The sequence below is a fragment of the Borostomias antarcticus genome (genome assembly GCF_949987555.1).
Source record: "Borostomias antarcticus genome assembly, contig: scaffold_362, whole genome shotgun sequence".
Classification (NCBI taxonomy): Eukaryota; Metazoa; Chordata; class Actinopteri; order Stomiiformes; family Stomiidae; genus Borostomias; species Borostomias antarcticus.
The window spans coordinates 7501-30000 of NW_028176426.1; the positions used below are offsets into that span (position 1 = coordinate 7501).

General features: G+C 50.9%; 1 protein-coding gene across 1 annotated transcript in view; it reads right to left on the minus strand.

The window, feature by feature from the left end:
- The window catches only part of LOC311328547 (WD repeat-containing protein 7-like), a gene marked incomplete at its 5' end in the record, with an annotated part of 40601 nt that overhangs the window by 6395 nt on the left and 11706 nt on the right, over positions 1-22500 (minus strand). Inside the window, 4 exons of the mRNA XM_084462498.1 lie at positions 18967-19066; positions 20128-20210; positions 21071-21220; positions 21703-21820. Of these exons, the coding sequence (XP_084318624.1) occupies positions 18967-19066; positions 20128-20210; positions 21071-21220; positions 21703-21820 (451 nt within the window). The remainder of the gene's footprint in view (positions 1-18966; positions 19067-20127; positions 20211-21070; positions 21221-21702; positions 21821-22500) is intronic.

The window sequence follows — 22500 nt, forward strand, 5'->3', positions numbered from 1 at the left end:
TCTCTCTCTCTCTCTCGGTGTGGACTGGCCGCATTGTGAAATGGGTCTGCTCCTCACTGTGGGGGCCCTCAGAATAGTGGAGCGTTGCGAAGCTGCAGCAGAATCAATGATGGTCCTGGACCATAAACCTGAGAGTGAGGGAGCTGAGAACCACAGAGCACCAGCAGAGAGACCAGCAGAGAGACCACACTCACGCTGCTACTGACCACAGAGAGACAATACTCACGCTGCTACTGACCACAGAGAGACCACACTCACGCTGCTACTGACCACAGAGAGACAATACTCACGCTGCTACTGACCACAGAGAGACCACACTCACGCTGCTACTGACCACAGAGAGACAATACTCACGCTGCTACTGACCACAGAGAGACCACACTCACGCTGCTACTGACCACAGAGAGACCACACTCACGCTGCTACTGACCACAGAGAGACCACACTCACTCTGCTACTGACCACAGAGAGACCACACTCACGCTGCTACTGACCACAGAGAGACCACACTCACTCTGCTACTGACCACAGAGAGACCACACTCACGCTGCTACTGACCACAGAGAGACCACACTCACTCTGCTACTGACCACTCACTGGAACCAGCAGAGAGACCACACTCACGCTGCTACTGACCCAGAGAGACCACACTCACGCTGATACTGACCACTCACTGGAACCAGCCTCTACACTCCATTTGATTTGACTCATCAATAATTCTATCAAATAATATTCAATGAAATAAGATTAAATATTATATATATATATATATATATATATACTGTAGATAGCACAGCAGATTATGAAATGTAAAAAAAAAAATACAGAGAGAGGGAGAGATAGAGAGAGATAGAGAGAGAGAGCGAGAGAGAGATAGAGATAGAGAGAGAGAGAGAGAGAGAGAGAGAGAGAGAGAGGGAGAGAGAGAGAGAGAGACTCAGAGACTCCTCAGCGCATAGTAATCAATACACCATAATCCTGGAAGAAAACAGCCAGAAAGTTGGCAATAATACACATTCAGCCTCAGCTCCCACACAATCTTGGAGTGTGTGTATGTGTGTGTGAACTGTGAACGTGTGTGTGCTAGTGAGTGATTGAGTTTGTGTGTATGTGTGTTTGTATGTGTGTGTGTGTGCATAATGTGTGTGCGCTTGTGTGTGTGTGTGTATATCTGTGTGTGTGTGTGTGTGTGCGTATCTGTGTGTGTGTATGTGTGTGCGTGATAAAGTGCTGGGCGGTTTTACCCCTACCCTGTGAGTGGTCTGTCTGCCATCTGCAAAAGAGTTTGTCCACAGAGACACTATAGTCTGATCTGAGCCTTTAAAACAACCAGATAAACCCCTTCAGTCTGGGTGTGTGTGTGTACAGTATGTAGTTACTGTATGTAACAAAAAGGAATACTCAGTGTGTGTGTGTGTGTGTGTGTGACACTAAGGACTAGTGTGTATGCGTGTGTGTGTGTGTATGTGTGTGTAACACTAAGGAATAGTGTGTATGTGTGTGTGTGTGTGTGTGTGTGTGCATGAGTGTGCAATGAACCTAAAGTAAAAAAGCCTGAATATTCGACTCAGTGCGTGAGGCCAGACTGTCCTCTACCATTGATTCCCGTCACCTATAAAACCAGCTTTTGGGGAAACGTATAATCTCCCCGTCTGTCGGCGAGCCGCGTTCCTCCTCTTTTCTGCTCGCGTGCCTTTTCCTCTTCAATTATTTATCTGCTTTCTGACGGGGCCTCCCAGCGTATTGACGTTCTGCGCATCGCCGGCCGGTCGCTTAAATCCGTCTAGCGGGCGTTTCGCTAAAAACGTGTTGGTTGTGATTCGGCAGGGCTATCTCCTGTTCTCGTGTGAGCGTGACTACCAGCAGACCGCCGCAGGCCAACGCTGTGTTCCAGACCCCCGCCCCGACCTGAACGCTTTAATGGTCGTTCCCAGTGAGCCCCCGTGAGCAGTGGTTACAGAGATAGGGTCCAGCGATGAGCCGATCCTGCTGTGACCTGCCATGCTGGGTATATATACATGCGGGGTATATACATATATACACGCAAAACAAACCAACCTGGTCAGTAATGTCATTCTGGGTATATACAAGCAGAACAAACACACCTGGTCAGTAATGCCATGCTGGGTATATACATGCTGAGTATATACAAGCAGAACAAACCAACCTGGTCAGTAATGTCATTCTGGGTATATACTGTACAAGCAGAACAAACCAACATGGTCAGTAATGCCATGCTGGGTATATACAAGCAGAACAAACCAACATGGTCAGTAATGCCATGCTGGGTATATACAAGCAGAACAAACCAACATGGTCAGTAATGCCATGCTGGGTATATACAAGCAGAACAAACCAACCTAATGGAACCTGAAGGGCTTGAACACCCGGGTGAAACTGTTTTTTTGCTTCCCTCTGGAATATGTAGGGGTGGGTCCTATGCCCCACCCCCCATTGCTCTCTGTAAAGCACATTGTGTTGCCTCTGTGTATGATATGCGCTATACAAATAAAGTTTGATTTGAACACGAGACCAAACGCATGGGTTTTGTTGTGCTTTTAGACGGTCGGCCAGGTAATATAAGGCTAACATATGGAATAAATTCTGGAATATGCCATCCATAAAACAGACATGAAACTAGACTACCTGACATCTCTATATGGGATATGTAGAACGTGCACACGCACGTGCGCATGCACACACACATGCACACGCACACACACACACATCCACCACCCCGTCATCCTACCCCACAGATGTCGCGGCATACACACTATCAAACACAAACACAAAATGTCTGTCGGGGGGGAAAGGATAAAATGTGTAATTGATGCGATTTCGGCGACAGCAACGTAATAAGTCCGCCCTCCAAACACGGAGTTGTGTTTTGAGCTATGATGGTAATTGAGAGTAGATTTCTGCCGGTGATGAGATGACGGTGTGAGATGCTCGGCAGACGGGCGCTCCGCGGTCACCTCAATCCCCTCCGCCATTCCAGGGACAATAACGCCAAGCGCGTGTAACGCAATAAACCTTCCCCCGACGCCATCCGCTAAATTGCCAGGGCTCACCTCACGGACTGCGGGGGATGAGATTAGCCGACGCTCCAGGCTCCCAGACTGGAATAAGCCGCCCTGACAATTAAAGATACAATGAAATGAAAATCTCATCATTTCATTGTTCCCCTCCAGGAAAAAAAAAATCCCATTTCAACGGTCAGCGACGGTGAGGTGAACCAATTTAGAGCGAATAATCCTAAAACGCAGGCCGGCCCGTTAACGGGCGCCGCGGCTGACCTCCGGTACCGTACGGGACGCCTCGCTGGGTGTAGGTTAAAGGTTTTCCAACGCTTGTCTCGCCGCACGCCCACGCCATCAAATATTTATGGCTTGATATATGTTTCCATCAGGATGGCGTGTGTATTTTAAAAAAATACATCATGACTGTGGGCCGGTGGCATCGCACGGGTCATCCTACCCCTCGCAGGTCTGATCAATCTGTCTATCAGGGAGCAGCGAGCCACAGAAAAACCATTTAGGGAGTTTCCCCCCCAAATGATTTCCCAGGGAGTCTGGGGACTGGGGGCGGACTGAGAAGGCTGCTCTCTGCCCCCCCCTCCCGCCCCACCCCACCCTGTGACTGACACCTGCCAGGCATGCTGGGAGCCCATTAGGGAGGGGGGTGGGGGCCTGTCCGGACACGTCTCCATGGATACAGCAGCTCTGACGTGGTATAAAGCACATGGTCAGCCTCTACCTTGATTGCCTGGGTATTGTGGGTAATGGTAAATGGACTGCACTTATATAGCGCTTTTATCCAAAGCGCTTTACAATGGCCTCTCATTCACCCATTTACACACACATTCACACACCGATGGGGGCAGCTACGATCATTGGGCAACCCGCTCTACCACTGAGCCACAACTGCCCCTGGTTTACATTGATGGACCCGATTGACCCCACATTTTATAAGACCATTGTTATGTGCATCCAATCCTAGGTTAGCTATAATTTCAAAACTCATATTATGTGTAGAAATGTTTATCAGTGGGTATTTACTGTAGTTACTGTATGTCGGCCTGTATGCCAAGTTGAGGTGTGACGGAGGTGTATTTTTGTTTTGTTTTTTAAAGATATTTTTTAGGGCATTTCTGCTTTATTGGGATAGGACAGTTGCAGGGCAGACAGGAAAGGTTGGAGAGAGAGAGAGAGAGAGAGAGAGAGAGAGAGAGAGAGAGATAGAGAGAGAGAGAGAGAGAGAGAGAGAGAGAGGGCCAGATTCGAACCCACGCCGCTGCAGTAAGGACTAGCTTTGACATGGTGCACACCCCAACCCAGTGAGCCACCGGGGGCGCCCTCCGTGAGGTGTAGTTGAAAATGATACCGCACCAGGTGACGCAACACGTCAGAGGGACACGCCAGAGGGACATGCCAGGCATCCACTGGGAGACCAGCAGAGTGTGTGTGTGGTTGTCCAGGACGCGAGGATTTTTTTTGTTTACTGCTTCAGCGCAGAGAAGATCAGGGCTGCTTTCTTTTTTTGGGGGGGGCCTTTTCAGCTTTAATGTTATAGGACAGTGTAGAGAGACAGGAAATGTAAGAGAGAGAGAGGGAAGGACATGCGGCACAGGACCAGAGCCGGGAATCGAACCCGGATCCGCCGCGCGAAGGACTAGCCTTCATATGGTGCGCGCCTTACCCGGTGAGCTACCAGGGCGCCCCATAGATCAGGGCTGCTTTCTGACAGGGATTGTGTTGCTACTGACCTTTCAGAATGAACCGCTTTTAACCCAATCCGAACGGACCGAGAGAGAGACCCCGTAGGCACCTCTCTCTCTCTCTCTGTTCCGACCTGTATGGGTTCTTGCGCCGGCTGGGATAGGTACATGCAATCTGTGCTCCGTAGGGGAACGGGGGTCCCTAAATGATGCGATTATCATCCCCCTTTTGACCACGCAGCTGGCCTAGTAATAGGCCGTGTGTTTAGCCGGTCGGACCTGCCGCTGCGGGGTGCGGTTATACCAGGACTAGGGCTGGGTTTAAAAAATCGATTCATCGATTCTGAATCAAACGATTCAGAATCGATTCATGAATCCCAAAATCGATCTTTTATTTAACGAATGAATGAATAAATTAAGGAATGAATAGTTCATTCATTCATTCAATGATTCATTCATTCAGTATCGATACCCAGCCCTAGTATTGATGTGTTGCATAACTTGGCAGTCATGTAATTAAGGTTACAGCAAAAAAACAAAACAGGTTTTAGTAACACTAACCGAATCGATATTGATTCGAATCGAATTGAATCGTGATAATCGATTCCAAACCTTGTGAATCGGAATCGAATCGATTCTTGAAATTCAACTCGATACCCAGCCCTAACCAGGACAACAGCCTCCATTTTTGCGTGTGCTCGCTACGGCTGAGTTCTTAGGGTGGTTTCTGAGGGGAAGTGGCCAGTGCTGTAGCTAGAAGCTAAGGGTTAAGGCTAGTGTCTGGATAGGCCTGAAGCCATCCTGAACAGGACCAGTAATTGGTCCTTAAGGAGCCATGGCTAGGGACCCTGGGAGACAACATGGCCGCCTTAGGAAGTGCTGAGTGGGGCTCTGGGTAATCAATCCGCCCCCCCCAACGCTCAACCACCCTCCTCCTCCACCCTGGGAAACTAGTGTAAGGCTGCCAGAGCAAGGCATTGTGGGAACCCGTTTGGCCAGTCACAGCCAATCATCAATTACATTTATCAGGCTCTTGTACCCCCCCCCCAATACACACACACACACACACACACACACACACACACACACACACACACACACACACACACACACACACACACACACACACACACACACACACACACACACACACACACACACACACACACACACACACACACCCCTCCGAGTTATTTTAGCCTGGGCACATGTCGCATGTTCTACATCAGCTGATCAGCCGCGCTGACGTGCCGAGGGACGACGGCCAATCAATAACAATCATCAGATCTGAGCCCTCCAATGAGAAGAGGGGAGAGAGGGGCGGTGTTCGGAAGTGAATCGTTCTATAGTTTGGTTGAGGATCATGTCTGATTCTGGTTCAGCAGTGTGGTTAAGATCCCAGTAGCCACCCTCCTCATCCACTAAACACTCTTCAGTCTGGGAGGGGGGGTCAAAGGGCCCCCATTGAGGCATGACGTCTGGTGTCAGGTTATGACTGGTGTCAGGTTATGACTGGTGTCAGGTTATGACTGGTGTCAGGTTATGACTGGTGTCAGGTTATGACTGGTGGCAGGTTATGACTGGTGGCAGGTTATGACTGGTGTCAGGTTATGACTGGTGGCAGGTTATGACTGGTGGCAGGTTATGACTGGTGGCAGGTTATGACTGGTGGCAGGTGATGACTGGTGGCAGGTTATGACTGGTGGCAGGTTATGACTGGTGTCAGGTTATGACTGGTGGCAGGTTATGACTGGTGGCAGGTGATGACTGGTGTCAGGTTATGACTGGTGGCAGGTGATGACTGGTGGCAGGTTATGACTGGTGGCAGGTGATGACTGGTGGAAGGTGATGACTGGTGGCAGGTTATGACTGGTGGCAGGTGATGACTGGTGGCAGGTTATGACTGGTGGCAGGTTATGACTGGTGGCAGGTGATGACTGGTGGCAGGTTATGACTGGTGGCAGGTTATGACTGGTGGCAGGTTATGACTGCTGTTTTTTCTGGGCAGAGGTTCAAAGTTAGACAGCCAATTAGATGAGAAGTGATGAGAAGGGAGGTGGAGGCAGGGTGGAGGTGTTGCACACACACACACACACACACACACTCACACACACACACACACACACACACACGCACGCACGCACGCACGCACACACACACACACGGGCATACACATGCGTGCGCATATGCACGCACACACACACACACACACACACACACACACACACACACACACACACACACACACACCCTCTGTCATTCATGCTTTTTTTTATTGAAGCTGCTTTATCATCCACCCACGACTCGTCAGCCATTAAAACTAATTTACCAGCGTGACTCATACGGTTACCAGGGAAGAAAGCACTTATCCGTCTACATATTCACACTATTAAAAGATGCTCCTGTGGTTCATTTTGAAGAACGCCACCTGCTGCTACGCCCTAATTGAGCACGCCAGCCCCACCTTGCATAATTAAAACCTTTAAGGGTGAGCGATCGAGAAAAAGAAAAAAAAAAAGGAAAAAGAAAAAAAGAAAGTTGAGTTTGCTGGATTATTTGTAGAAAAGCTGCAGGATAGCAGCGCGATTGAGATTAATTTGGTCACGTGGGGTGGAGCTGAGCCGTGGCGTCCCACAGACAGACAGACACACAACAGACAGACACACACACAACAGACAGACAGACAGACAGACAGACAGACAGACAGACAGACAGACAGACAGACAGACAGACAGACAGACAGACAGACAGACACACACACACACAAGACAGACAGACAGACAGACACACGACAGACAGACACACGACAGACAGACAGACAGACAGACAGACAGACAGACACCAGACAGACGGTCATCAGCTCAGCCTGGCCTGTCGCTTTAACACTGACCCGCAGGTGTGGATGGACAGCAGGGAGCCTCACCTCCCTACCGCACCCCCGATACCAGCCACACGGCCTGAGAGGGAGGGAGGGAGGGAGAGAGAGAGAGAGAGGGAGAGAGAGGGAGGCAGAGGCCTGGGAGGGAGGGAGGGAGGGAGGGAGGGAGGGAGGGAGGGAGGGAGGGAGGGAGAGAGAGAGAGGGAGGGAGGGAGGGAGGGAGGGAGGGAGGGAGGGAGGGAGGGAGAGAGAGGGAGGGTGGGAGGGAGAGAGAGAGAGTGAGGGAGGGAGGGAGGGAGGGAGAGAGAGGGAGGGAGGGAGGGAGGGAGGGAGGGAGGGAGAGGGAGGGAGGAGATCCGCCTTTAAGATACAGGAGGATGAGACAGGAGTGGGAACCCTTGTGAGTGGAGCTGTGGCACTCTGGGGGCCCAATTAGACGGGGCGCGATATCAGCCTGGCCCACAAGCCTCTGCCCGGTCTCTCTCTCTCTCTCTCTCTCTCTCTCTCTTACTCTCTCTCTCTCTCTCTCTCTCCCTCCCTCCCTCCCTCCCTCTCTCCCTCTCTCCCTCCCTCCCTCCCTCCCTCTCTCCATCTACTAGCGCGTGTGATCAAATATAGCATCGTGGCTAACGGGAGAGCCGGGTTCATCTTTCAACATGGCCGCCTCACTTCATCAGGAGCGTATGAACAGACGCTGGGTGGATCAGCCCGTCTGGGAAGCCCTCAGAGCGTGGACAATATGACTGGGTAATCAAATGTGGGAGAAAAGTCAATAGTTACTGGCAGGCAGGCGCGCTCAGAGAGCGGCCCGGAGATCTTGGGACGCACGCACACACACACACACACACACACACACACACACACACACACACACACACACACACACACACACACACACACACACACAAAGATACAGTATATACAGTATACACACATACTGTATATATACACACATTCACTCACACGCACACACACAGACATACACAGACACAAACACACTGACACAAAGATGCACGCGTATATACACACAATCACTCTCTCTCTCTCTCTCACACACGCACGCACACACACACACAAAGACACACATGCGCACGCTCACACTCACAGAGGCATCAGCGTGGATATAAGGAGTGAGGTGGGGGCCGGGGGTGGTGTGGGGGGGGTCGGTGACCATGCAGTTTTTTTTTGTTCATTAGTAAATGCAGTTGAGTGTTAAAGGAGCTTGGTGTTGTGCAGCTGACATGGTGCAGTTCACAGGAGCAGATCAAAGCTGTGGCAGATGGTCCTTCAGGCCGTCACAGGGAGAGAGGAGGGGAGGGGGGGGAGAGAGAGACAGGTCCACCTGGTCTCTCTCAGCACTGCCACCCAGCAGTGAGTCCCCCGGGAACCCAGTGGCCTGGGCCAAGCTAGGACACACACGCACGCACACGCACACGCACACACACACACACTAACCGAGAATCACTCACAACGGTAGCCAACGGCTGCAGAGAAACATCTCCAGTACTGTATGTGCCCACTGCAAAACACACATGCACAGAACTCAGGGACCATCAGCTAGGGGCCCCCGGGCCAAACCTGGCCCCCAAAAGCTTCCCATCAGGCCCTCAGAAGTATTTAGAATATCTAAGAAAAATAATATTCCTATATTGAAGCAACACAACAACAGTTCAGATCGAAATAATGTTATTAGGAACGATTTACCGTTCCCAAATATGTGCTTTTGACAGTGGGTTCTAAAGATCTTATTATTAGCATGTAGCCTAGTCTACACAATGCAAGAAATTAAGGCATGCTCACTCGCAAAGCTGTGCTCGTTTCGCAGGTTGTGAATAGCGCTAGAATGACTTGTGCAGAAGCCTATCTTCACGCAAGAATATGGACAAACTCATAGCTCTCATTTAACATTTTGTTTGATTTTATTTTTCACACGCACAATGACGGGAGGCTAAATGTTGCGTTCAAGAGTTTTTAGAGTGCATAGAACGGAACAGGTTCACAGCGGCTTCTAATCAGACCATGTCAATGACAGACCAGCTGGAACCCTGAGCACTGAACGCAGACCAGAGTCATTTCGGCAGAACAGGGTGGCGAGAGCAGGTAGCGAAAGCAATTGCCAGCATGATTAAAAGAAAAAGATTGCTTTAACAAGACGAGGAATGACGAGGAGAACTGGGAATCGGAGAGGGAGGTGGAGATTTGAGGAGGCTACGGAGCTGGTGGTAGTATGCTGGCCAGTGGTTTAAAGTCGCACTGAAATGAAAAAAGCATTCTGTCCCATTTTGGTTCACATAATTGGTCATAGTGTTCACCTATTCAACGATGTATGCCAAAAAAAATACAAAATTCTACTTTTGTTGTAATCTTATATCAAAGTATATAATTTCTTACTTCCTGGAAAACGGTAGGTCACGTGCAATGACGACAACAGGTACCTTAGATTTTAGGCCAATAATCTCACGACATCCACCCGTCAATCAACGCTATCCTTCTATCGAATCTGTCTAAAGTTCTTAAAACCCGTCCACTTGTCAATGTTCCAGTCAAATTCCTCTAAACGCATGTCCCACCCTCATAGCTTGTTTGCGTCAGAAATACGTCAAACTAGGGAAGTTAGATGATCTCAAACGTCCGTTTCAGTGCGACTTTAATGCTTTTCGCTGTCATTTTGTCATAATTATCGCGTTACTGTAAGCCCCACAACTAACCAAGTGGGCGCAATAATTCCCATTGTTGTGAGCATGATTTGCTCTTCGCAGAATCCGTGCGCATGCACACATATAAGCTGTGTTCCGGAACCACCTGATTTACAAATTAAATTAAAGCACTGGGGTGCAGTATAGGTCTTAGGAGTCTGTTCACACCAGTGTTGGGAAAGTTATTGAAAATTAATAATTAGTTATTTTCACAAGAAAGTGAAAATATTAATAATATGTTTAAAAAAAATATATGATTTGAAAGTCTGGCCCCCACAGTGTCTGCTGGGAAAAACTGGCCCTAGGACAAATGTAGTTGATGACCTCTGCTCTGGTGTGTGTTGGTACATGTCCTCTGTGACGCTAACAGTCGGATATCTGTCACCGTTTGTGTACTTCCTCGTGGGCTCGTCCCCCCCCCCCCGAGCTCACGCTGCGTACGTCAGAGCGACCGATGGGGGTAAAGATTTCGCACCAATCAATGGGGAGTGGGGGGGGGATTGACTGTCTGACAGCGCGGGCGAGTGGGGAAGTGTTGTTTGTTCAATTACAGCGCCGCCGCGTCGGTCGTGCTCCGAGACGCTGTTGTTACAGGGCGGGGGGACGTGGAGGAGGACACATCTGATAGGCCGACGCAGAGGGCGCTGCTCGGCACTCTGGGTATCGGCCGTGATAAATGTCTGGGAGCCTGCGAGGCCTCGCGAGCGCGAGGGAGAAAGATGAGACCCGGATGATCCTCAACACTGTAAACAACTCAATCCCTCGATCAATGCTTTCCTGGGCTGACAGTCCTGCTGGCCACGCAGAGACAGACGGGCACAACGGACGGAACAGACAGACAGGCAGACAGACAGGCAGACAGGCAGACAGGCAGACAGACAGACAGACAGACAGACAGAGAGAGAGACAGGCAGACAGGCAGACAGACAGGAGTCCAGACAGGCAGGCAGACAGAGAGACAGGCAGACAGAGACAGACAGACAAGAGAGACAGGCAGACAGACCAAACAGACAGACAGGCAGACAGACAGACAGACAGGCAGGCAGGCAGGCAGACAGACAGGCAGACAGACAGGCAGGCAGGCAGGCAGACCGACCGACCGACCGACCGACAGACAGACAGGCAGGCAGGCAGGCAGGCAGGCAGACAGGCAGGGTGATGGCAGATGGGTGGTTTCTCAGAGCCCTGGGTGTGCTGCCAGCTGCCCTGTGATCCTGATACAGTCCTGGAGGTCAGGCGTTCCCAGGTCAGCTGTAACCAACACACACACACATCTAACACACATGCACGCACACATACACACATCTTACGCACATGCACGGACACGCTCACACACACGCGCGCACACACACACACATCTAACGCACATGCACGCACACATACAAACTTCTGACGCGAGCGCCCGCACACACACACACCCACACTCACACACTTCACACACACATAAAGGGCCCATCCTTCAGAGAGCCAATGAAAAGGCCCCGTCAGAGTCCCCCATCCCAGCAGCCACCTCTACTCAGCTAACCAATCATTCCTCTGGATCCCGGGTGCACAGTGCCTCATTCCAGCCAATTGTAGCCCTCGTAATTAAATCAGAGCGACCGCCACCGCCCCCCCCCCCCCCCCCCAGGCGGCGTGGGGATGCAGGGATCCGAGGCATATGGCTGCTGGTTGGGCCGGCTCAACTGAGAGAGTGAGGGGGGGATCAGACTTGCAAATGAGCTGATGATAGAAGTGGCATCAGCAACACCCCCCACCACCCCCCCTCCTAGTCTTGACTCCTCCCACCCAGGAAGTATTACATCAGTCGTTCTCACGCCGGGGGAACAAGCCCAGCCCTCCGGAATGCCGGCGAGCACCAGACACACCAGGCCGCCGTTCGATTTACGAACAAGATCCGACAGCTGAAAACATTTTGATATTTAAAAAAGGAAAACCATTTTTTGTTTCGCGTAGTTGGAAATGTTAGTTTAGCTGCCTTTCAGTAAAACACGAAAACAAACATGCCGACACTGTGGATTCTAACTGCATTTTCTGAGTGGAATATTAGAAACGCGCGAAGGTAACGCCTGCTTTTTTTTTTCCCGTGCCCCTCGGTGTGGCGGTTCAAATCTGGGCCTTTCTTTCTCTGAATTGTTCAAATCTCCCAGTGCCGTCCCCACACACGCACACACACACACACGCACACGTACGTACGCACGCAGGAGCCACTATCCCTGTGTTTTATTCTGATTGTCATGGCAACGGGGTGAGAAATGGAACGCCCCAGGCAGTAGCTGCAACAGAGTCAATAACGCTCCACAGACACCGTGTGGGATTATCAACAAGAGAGCCTGCCTGGCCGTGCCTCTCCTCTCCTCCTTTCCTCTCCTCCTCCTCCTCTCCTCACCTTCCCTCGGTCCTCTCCTCCTCCTCTCCTCTCCCATCCTCTCCTCCTACATCCCCTCGCTTTCCTCTCCTCTCTTCACCTTCCCTCGGTCCTCCCCTCCTCTTCCCCCTCCCCTTCCCTCGGACCTCTCCTCTCCTCTCCCGTCCTCTCCTCCTACCTCCTCCCTCTCCTCTCTCTTCTCCTCTCCCACCTCTCTTCTCCTCTCCTCTCTACTCCTCTCCTCCCTCTTCTCTCCTCCTCTCCTCCCCCTGCCTCCTTGCCGCTAGCAGCTGAGCGTTGGATCGATACGGCCAAGGAAAGGACGATGACCCTGCTCCATTTACCACAATATGCCATCAATATCACAAAAAAGGACCCAAAAATGTCACCTTTCTATTTCATCCTGGCAGCCCAATGGCTGAGCGTGTGGACCACTTTTCAAAAGACCCAGGAATAGAGGGATTTTTTTTCCCCCCTCCCCTTTTTCCTATTTCAACTCCCCTCACTACCCCCCCCCCCACCTCGATCCAATCTACAGGGAGGTGTTCCAATATAATTCACTGCCCTTGGGGCCGGGCGGCCGGGCGGACGGTGGAGCTCAAACAGTTGTCAATCCATAGAGGAAAAGAGCAATTTGTTTATATACACAGTGTGAGCAGAGGGAGACGGAGGGGTGGGGTGGAAAAGTTTTCTGTCCTCTGTGGCAAAATCCTTTCGATGGTAAACACCGGCACCCCCCCCCCCCCCGGATGCTAGTCGTTTGTGAGGAGGGCTGGGAGGGAGGTGGGATGGGGGGGGGGAGGGGGGGGGGTCCGATATCTACAAATAGCCGAGGGTAAGCTAGGCGGTGCTTTTCCGATGTCCAATACGGCAGCACACAAACATGCTGGGCTGCTCTATTTTCTCAGGTAAACATGGTGTTTGTTTTAAAGCCTCACCTTCACCCACATCTCCGCCCAGAGGGGGAGGAGGGAGGGAGAGATGGAGCGATGGATAGAGAGAGAGAGAGAGAAAGGGTAAGAGGCCCTTCTATCCCTAATCGTTGACTCCCCCGATCGGGTGTGTTCTGATTCACAGAACGGGAAACATGCATGGAAGAGTTGAGAGGCAGGAGAGAAGAAGTTTAGTTTTATATAACAAAGCTGCTTTATGATGTACACCGTTCCATATGAAGTACTATGAACACACGCACGCGCACACACGCGCACGCACGCACACGCACACGCACACGCACACGCACACACACACACACACACACACACACACACGCCTCCTTGACGGGAGGGTGAAAAGGAGTCACCATTGTTATTAGGAATAAATGGCCTCGTCCACTGGACTGGAGCGTTTTTTGTTACGTGTTGTTCAGTCGATCAATAACGCACAAATTACAGAGCGATCCACCCTCCGTGACACAATATTGGTTAAATATTAGTCAAATCATAGACAGGGTACACACCAGAATACTGCAGGCTACTGAGGCTGCTACAGCACCACAAAGAGCAGCACTATTTGTTCAGTATGAGTATTTTGCATTCACTATTTCCTCACGTTAATTTAATTTCTTAATTTCCCCACCGTGATTAAACAGGTTTATCTAACAGACCTATATTGTTGAAGAGAGAATTATCAGTAAGAAAATGTTAAGCACAACATTGAGAACACTAGACCTCCGCATGTCGTGGCTCTGTGCACACCAAAATTGAATGGGTTCCACTGTAAGTTGGCCCATGCTACACCCCTCTAGCGAGTTTCGGGAAAAACGATCTGGTAGTTTTGCGTAATCCTAGTCCAGAAAATGAATGCCGGGTGGTGAAGGAATGACTGTGATTGGGCGGCTTGTGGACCCCCCCCCGTAATTCACATCGGCTCTAAGATTTAAAGTCGCACTGATGTAGAAACTTAGCTTACACATATTACTGATCAATAATTATTCAAAAGAGAGATTATTTTACTGTAATTTATGGTCCTTAAATAAAGAGGATGTCAGACGAGAGAACGTTAATCCAGGTTTATTGCTTTTCATGCAAGGTAGTACAGCAAGGTTACAATCCACAAAACAGCTCCTTTACACATCCGTATTTTGTCTTATAAAGCGTGGGATACACATTCCATCTAGTCAAAATAGGTTTGGCCAACAGGCCTGCATCTCTCATTGGTCAGCCTTATCAGTCCAACTTCTAATTGGCCATTCTAGGTTGGGAGCAATCTTGGGAGAGACAGGTCTAGGGACATTAATCATATCATGGTGCAATGATCTGGTGCAATGAATATTACTCAACCCCTCCTTGCCACATGCTAGCCTATGCGGATGATAACACCAAAATAGGTCCTGACCTTTGGAGTCACGGCCTGTGCCGCAGAGAAACATCATAGGAAAACCCACCTCAGCACTGAAACGGACGTTTGAGATCATCTAACTTCCGTAGTTTGACGTATTTCCGACGCAAACAAGCTATGAGGGTGGGACATGTGTTTAGAGGAATTTGATTGGAACATTGACAAGTGGCGGGTTTTAAGATTTAAGGATAGTGTTAATTGACGGGTGGATGTCGTGAGATTATTGGCCTAAAATCTAAGGTACCTGTTGTCGTCATTGCACGTGACCTACCGTTTTTCAGGAAGTAAGAAATTATATTCTTTGATATAAGATTACAACAAAAGTAGAATTTTGTATTTTTTTTTGGGCATACATCGTTGAATAGGTGAACACTATGACCAATTATGTGAACCAAAATGGGACAGAATGCTTTTTTTCATTTCAGTGCGACTTTAATTTAATTTCTTAATTTCCCCACCGTGATTAAACAGGTTTATCTAACAGATATATTATATATAAATATATTGTTGAAGAGAGAATTATTAGTAAGAACATTTTAAGCGCAACATTGAGAACACTAGAAATGGTGCTCAGAGAGCACAGACCTCTGCCCCTGAATGCGTTTCGTGGCTCTGTGCGCACCAAAATTGACTGGGTTCCACTGTAAGTTGGCCCATGCTACACCCCTCCAGCGAGTTTCATGAAAAACGATCTGGTATTTTTTGCGTAATCCTAGTCCAGAAAATGAATGGCGGTGGCTGAAGGACCGGCTGTGTTTGGGCAGCTTGTGGCCCCGCCCCCGTAAATCCCATCTGCGCTAAAATGTAAAGGGTTCTACGGTGGCCCACGCTTCACCCTTCCACTGAGTTTCGTGAAAATCGGTGCAGTAGTTTTTGCGCAATCCTGCTGACACAAGTACGTGCGTTCAGTGCGGACGGATGAACACACGTCACCGAAAACATGACCTCTCGCCCTGCGCAGTCGGAGGAAAACACTTCTCCCATAAGCCCATGTGTGAACACACCCAGTGCATCTGACCGAATGTCTTCAATATAAAAAAAACACTAAAAACCTATTTGTTGTTAGCAGTTAAAGGCCCTGACCGTGTTTCCTGTTCCTGTATTTCCTGTTCCTGTATTTCCTGTTCCTCTTGAGCCTCCCCGAGGAGTAGAGGGACAGCAGGTCTCTGGACCAGAGATAAAGAGGAGGAATGACAGCTGATAAGATGCTTTAGCATGTCGGCAAGACCAAGGGCACAACAGGCCAGAGGGGAGATTAACTACACGTGTGTGTGTCAGGATGTGCGTGTGTGTGAGTGTGCGTGTGTGTGTCTGTGTGTGTGTGTGTATTCAGGTCGGAATATGTGGGACGGTCTTCAAACCTGTGTTATCCCTATATGCCAACAGCTGCAGTGAATGACAGCGATTTTGGACCTTTCATCCAACATGACGAAAATTGAAAGTCACCATCACAGTCACCATCAGTCACATCACATCACATCACAATCACATCACAGTCACATCACAGTCACATCACAGTCACATCACAGTCACATCACAATCACATCACAGTCACCAACCATCACAGTCACCATCAGTCACATCACAATCACATCACAGTCACATCACAGTCACATCACAGTCACATCACAATCACATCACATCACATCACAGTCACATCAGTCACATCACAATCACATCACAGTCACCATCAGTCACATCACAATCACATCACAGTCACATCACATCACAGTCACATCACAATCACATCACAGTCACCATCAGTCACATCACAATCACATCACAGTCACATCACATCACAGTCACATCACAATCACATCACAGTCACATCACATTCACATCACAGTCACATCACAGTCACATCACAGTCACATCACGGTCACATCACAGTCACATCACAGTCACATCACAGTCACATCACGGTCACATCACAGTCACATCACAGTCACATCACAGTCACATCACAATCACATCACGGTCACATCACATCACAGTCACATCAGTCACATCACGGTCACATCACAGTCACATCACGGTCACATCACAGTCACATCACAGTCACCATCACGGTCACATCACAGTCACATCACAGTCACATCACAGTCACATCACGGTCACATCACAGTCACATCACAGTCACATCACAGTCACATCACAGTCACATCACAATCACATCACAGTCACATCACAATCACATCACAGTCAGCATCACAGTCGGCTGTGCAGAAAAACCAAACATTCCACGTAATTCCCTGTGGAGGGAAATATATTTTCTTTCGAGGTTTCCTTCTCTCAACCAGGCCCTCTATCAACTACAAGAACCTGGGCCTCACTGAGTACACCAGGACCCTGTCTTCCTGCCCAGTTGCCTGCTGGGAAGGCCCTGACACCCGAGGGATTGACTGAAGTGGGTCAGAGAGGATGCTGGGAACAGTAGTCTCCGGAGATGAAAGCCCAGTGTGACACCGGCACATCCCCGCTGTCTGTCTTTCTGTCTGTCTCTATCTCTCTATCTCTCTGTCTCTCTATCTATCTCTCTCTATCTATCTCTCTATCCATCTCTCTATCTATCTCTCTATCTATCTCTCTGTCTCTCTATCTATCTCTCTCTCTATCTCTCTGTCTCTCTATTCATCTCTCTGTCTCTATCTATCTCTCTATCTTTCTATCTATCTCTCTCTGTCTCTCTGTCTCTCTGTCTCTCTATCTCTCTATCTATCTCTCTATCTCTCCATCTCTCCCGTCCTTCTGTCTGTCCATCTGCATCAGCAGGATGCAGGACGGGGGCGACCAGGTGGCCAATCAGGGCACACCTCCTCACCTGCCTGCTGCACAATGCCACGCGACTGAGCCCGCCTCCGCCACCTCGCTGTACCCCCCGGCCTCTCAAACCTGGAGGAGGAGGAGGTGGTGGAGGAGGAGGAGGCCCCCGGCTCCCAACAGGCTGGACGTCCGACTACACTGTCCTCCTCCTCTGAGGCCCCGTCAATCTCTCTCTCTCTCTCTCTCTTCTCTTCTCTTCTCTTCTCTTCTCTTCTCTTCTCTTCTCTTCTCTTCTCTTCTCTTCTCTTCTCTTCTCTTCTCTCTCTGCCTGGTCTGTATCCCTCCCAAACCCTGATCCTGTATTGATCCTTCCCATCACCCGGCCTCCCTCCCAGGTGCCCAGGACTATGTGTGTACGGGCACCTGGCCAAGCTGGTGGGAAGGAGGGGTGGGGGGTGGGGTGGTCTTGTCCTCTCCCTCTCCCCTCCTCCTCCACGGAGCTGCCTCTGTGAGCGTTCACCCTCCTCCTCCACCTCCTCCCCCTCCTCCTCCTCCTCCTCCCCTCCACCTCCCAGCGCCCTCCTCCACCTCCCCCTCCCAGCGCCCTCCTCCCCCTCCCAGCGCCCTCCTCCTATCGACCCCGCCCCTCTCAGGTGTCCGGACGCAACCTCTCTCTGTTGGTGCTGGAGTGTGTGTGTGTGTGCGCGTGTGTGTGCCATTGCGTGCGTGTGTGTGCCATTGCGTGAGTGCGTGTGTGCGTGTACAGTATGCCATTGTGTGTGTGTGTGTGTTGCGTGTGCCATTGTCTGCGTGTGCTTGTCATTGTCTGTGTGTGTGTGTGCTCGTATGTGTGTATGTGTGTGTGTGAGCTCGTATGTGCATGTGTGTGTGTGTGTGCTCATATGTGCATGTGTGTGTGTGTGTATGGGTTTCTATGCATCCGCTTGCAAAGTGCTCTTTAAGACACCCTGATAACAGACGTCGTATCCAATTCCACATCACAGCCCCCTGAATGCAAAACATCCGTTGTCCTCCTTTTAAAAGCCCTTCTCGTTAAGAGGCATTAAAGAGCGATCCCAGCCCCGCCCACTCCCGACTCGGCCCCCGCCCACTCCCGGCCCCGCCCACTCCCGGCTCGGCCCCCGGCCACTCCCGGAGACCCAATGGGAGGGTGGGGGGGGGGGGGGGGGCGCAGCGGTGTGCTCACCTGGCACTTCCCCGTGCGGACGTCGTAGAGCGCCACGGACCCCTGTCGTGCTCCCACGGCGATGCGGTGGCTACGGTCGCAGTAGCCCACCATGTAGAACCTGCCGGAACACACACACACACACACACACACAACGCATTCGTCATGCACGCCAATGTCCGTCACCTAGGGGGGCTGACCCGCCTCCATGACCCCTGACCTCCCGCCCCCAGGGTCAACCAGCCACCTCACAGACCCCGCCTCTCTCGCCCTCATCAACCCTTATAAGTAAATGAGAGAGCGGTGACACTCGGGGCTAGTTAGCAGCGCGCTCCCGCCTGGCGCGCCAACGTACTCACACCGCTGTCGCCTCAAAATGGCTGCCGACACTATGGAGCCGTTTAAAATGGCTGAATTGTAAGATACCGAGCACTAAGGGTGTTATTGTGCATAGATGTGTATGACTATGTCATAACGTAAGAAGCAAGACCTCCATCTCTCTACATTCTCTCCCTCCAGCTCTCTCTCGTTGGCTCTCTCTCTAGCTCTCTCACTTCAGCTCTCTCTCACTAGTTCTCTCTCTCTCTTGAGCTCTCTCTCACTAGCTCTCTCCCTTCAGCTCTCTCTCACTAGCTCTCTCTCTCTCCATCTCTCTCACTAGCTCTCTCTCTCTCACTAGCTCTCTCTCCATCTCTCTCTCGCTAGCTCTCTCTCCCTTCAGCTCTCTCTCACTCTACATCTCTCTCTCACTAGCTCTCTCTCTCTACATCTCTCTCTTGCTAGCTCTCTCTCTCCATCTCTCTCTCACTAGATCTCTCTCACTAGCTCTCTCTCTCTCTCCTTCTCTCTCGCTAGCTCTCTCTCTACATCTCTCTCTCCATCTCTCACTAGCTCTCTCTCTCTCTCTCTCTCTCTCCATCTCTCTCACTAGCTCTCTCTCTCTCCATCTCTCTCACTAGCTCTCTCTCCATCTCTTTCTCGCTAGCTCTCTCTCTCTCTCTCCATCTCTCAGACCATTCTTGTAGTTTTATCGTTCATCTCTCTACAGACACACTCTGTGCATCCTTTACAATGGCTTGCATCACCTTACGCTGCTGAGAATAGTTTGAGAGAATATCCCCCCCCCACACACACACACACACACACACACACACACACACACAGGGTGGCGCGGCCACTTACTTGCAGATGGCAGGGAAGCACTCCTGCAGCCCTTTCTTCTTGACCAGTGAGCCCTCGATGCAGTACATGATGATATCCATGACCTGGAGGAGTTAGAGGACAGACGAGTCACAAACAGGGTCCCTCTTTCTTTCAGCTGTAATCAAGCTGAACGGGATGTTCGTGACAGGGCTGGATATGGTGTTCTGTGCCCTTTGACATTTTTTCCTGTTTTTTTTTTTTTTACAGTTTATGGAAGCGCAGAGCCTTCAAACATTTGAAGATGATATGTTTCTGTGAATGCTGGTACACTTGAAATTACACTTGAAATTACTAAGCAGAGAAAAGATTTAGAGCTGTTCACACCACTTTGCTAACGTATTAAGAGGATTCAGTGACCCTAAAAAGGTTGTTTATTATAGCGAGTGACTCCTTCAATTATTGTTATTATTTATAAGATGTAAAAAAAAACAAAAAAAAAACAGTATACAAACATACAGTATACAATCTTTTTCCACCAAAAGCTGACCCTGACATGGCACGTTTCACCAACCCGTCACATACTGTATTGTACTGTGTTGTTGTTTTGTGTTGTTGTTGTTATTGTTGTTATTGTATTGTACTGTCTTGTTGCTGTATTGTATTATACTGTATTGTTGTTGTTGTTGTTGTTATTGAATTGTACTGTCTTGTTGCTGTATTGTATTGTAGTGTATTATTGTTGCATTGGGGCGGTAGGTAGCCCAGTGGTTACAGCATCCGTAGATGACTGAGCTGTACTGTAGAACAGTGAGTTGTGCTGCGTGGTGTTGGGCAGCGAGGTGTCGGGGGGGCGTGGTGTCGGGGGGCGTGGTGTCGGGGGGCGTGGTGTTGGGGGGCGTGGTGTCGGGAGGCGTGGTGTCGGGCGGCGCGGTGTCGGGCGGCGCGGTGTCGGGTGGTGCGGTGTCGGGCGGTGCGTCATCACCTCCACCAGCAGGTCCACCACGTCTCCAGGCATCTTCTCGATGAGGATGTCGATGACGCGCAGGATCTCTGCCTTGGCCCGGGCCAGCGTGGTGGTGTGGACGTTCTGCTGGGACTGGGAGTTGGCCTGCATGGCCGTGTGGCGGTGCACCTGCACACACACACGCACACACGCGCACACGCACGCACACGCACGCACGCACACACGCACAAAAACACACACACACGCGCACACACACAAATGCACGCACACACGCACATGCACACGCACACACACAGTAAGAAGGGGTGTAAAAAACAGTAGTTAGGCTACAAGTAAGCAATCTTCTTTTGCTGGTGATGATCTCAGCCTCTCTTGCAGCATCATTGATTTGAATGTAATAATCCTAAAATAACGATCAGACTCTAACAGCCGACCTGAGCGGACCGAGGGCATCGACCTACTGTGCGTCCCATGTCGCTCTGAGTCAGAGCCAGAGACCAGGGTCAGGAGAGGAGGAGGAGGAGGTGGAGAGGAGGTGGAGGGCACGGGTGAGAGGGACAGGGGGGGGGGGGGGGAGGGGTCACCAGGGGTACAGAGGAGCACGGCGGGGGTTGGGGGGAGGGAGGAGGGGGAGGGAGGGGGGGTCTCACCTCTCTGGCGATGGTGGTGATGAAGGCCGGCGGTCTGGCCGTGGCGATGAGTGAGAGAGCGTGGCGCGCAGAGCGCGCGGAGTCGGCGGCAGGGTTGAGCGGCAGGCCCATTGTGATGCTAAACCGGGGAAGCCGCCGGACAAAGGCGGCCGCCATTGAGGGAGGGGAGGGGAGACAAAGTAAAGAAAGAGAGAGAGAAAAGAAGAGGGTTGGGGGGGGGAGTTGGAAATATAGAGTGAAAAGATTAGAGGCAGCTTATGATGTCAGGCCAAGGTCAATGGGCTCAGTCAGACGACCGGCGCATAATGGACTCCCACAATGCCCTGTGGTTAGGGCACGTTAGGGTACTGGGGCGTTCCAGGCACGAGAGCCCGGCCGTGGAAATCAGAGATAGTTAGTACACACGCACACACACACACACACACAACACACACAGATAGTTAGTGCATCTGCGCGAGCGCTGGAGAGAGGCCCCCTTGTTAACAAATCATCCGGAGGGGGGCGTTGAATATGCATCAGGCGGGCGGCAGGGGGTTGGGGGCCGCTGATCAAAGGCGCTATGATGGCGATGCGCTCTGCTCTTTTGACACGCGGCTAGAGCAATCTTGCCCGTAGGCACTCACCCGGGCCCATGCCCCCCATGACCCCGCCCCCCCCCACCGGACCCCTCCAGCAGCCCCCCACCCCCCAAACACTCAGCCCCCCCACCCTCTGGGACTCACACAGCTGGCCGACAGCCAGGCCGCGGACACGGGTTCAAGGTCAAGCAGAGCACGCGGGCGGACACAAAGACACACT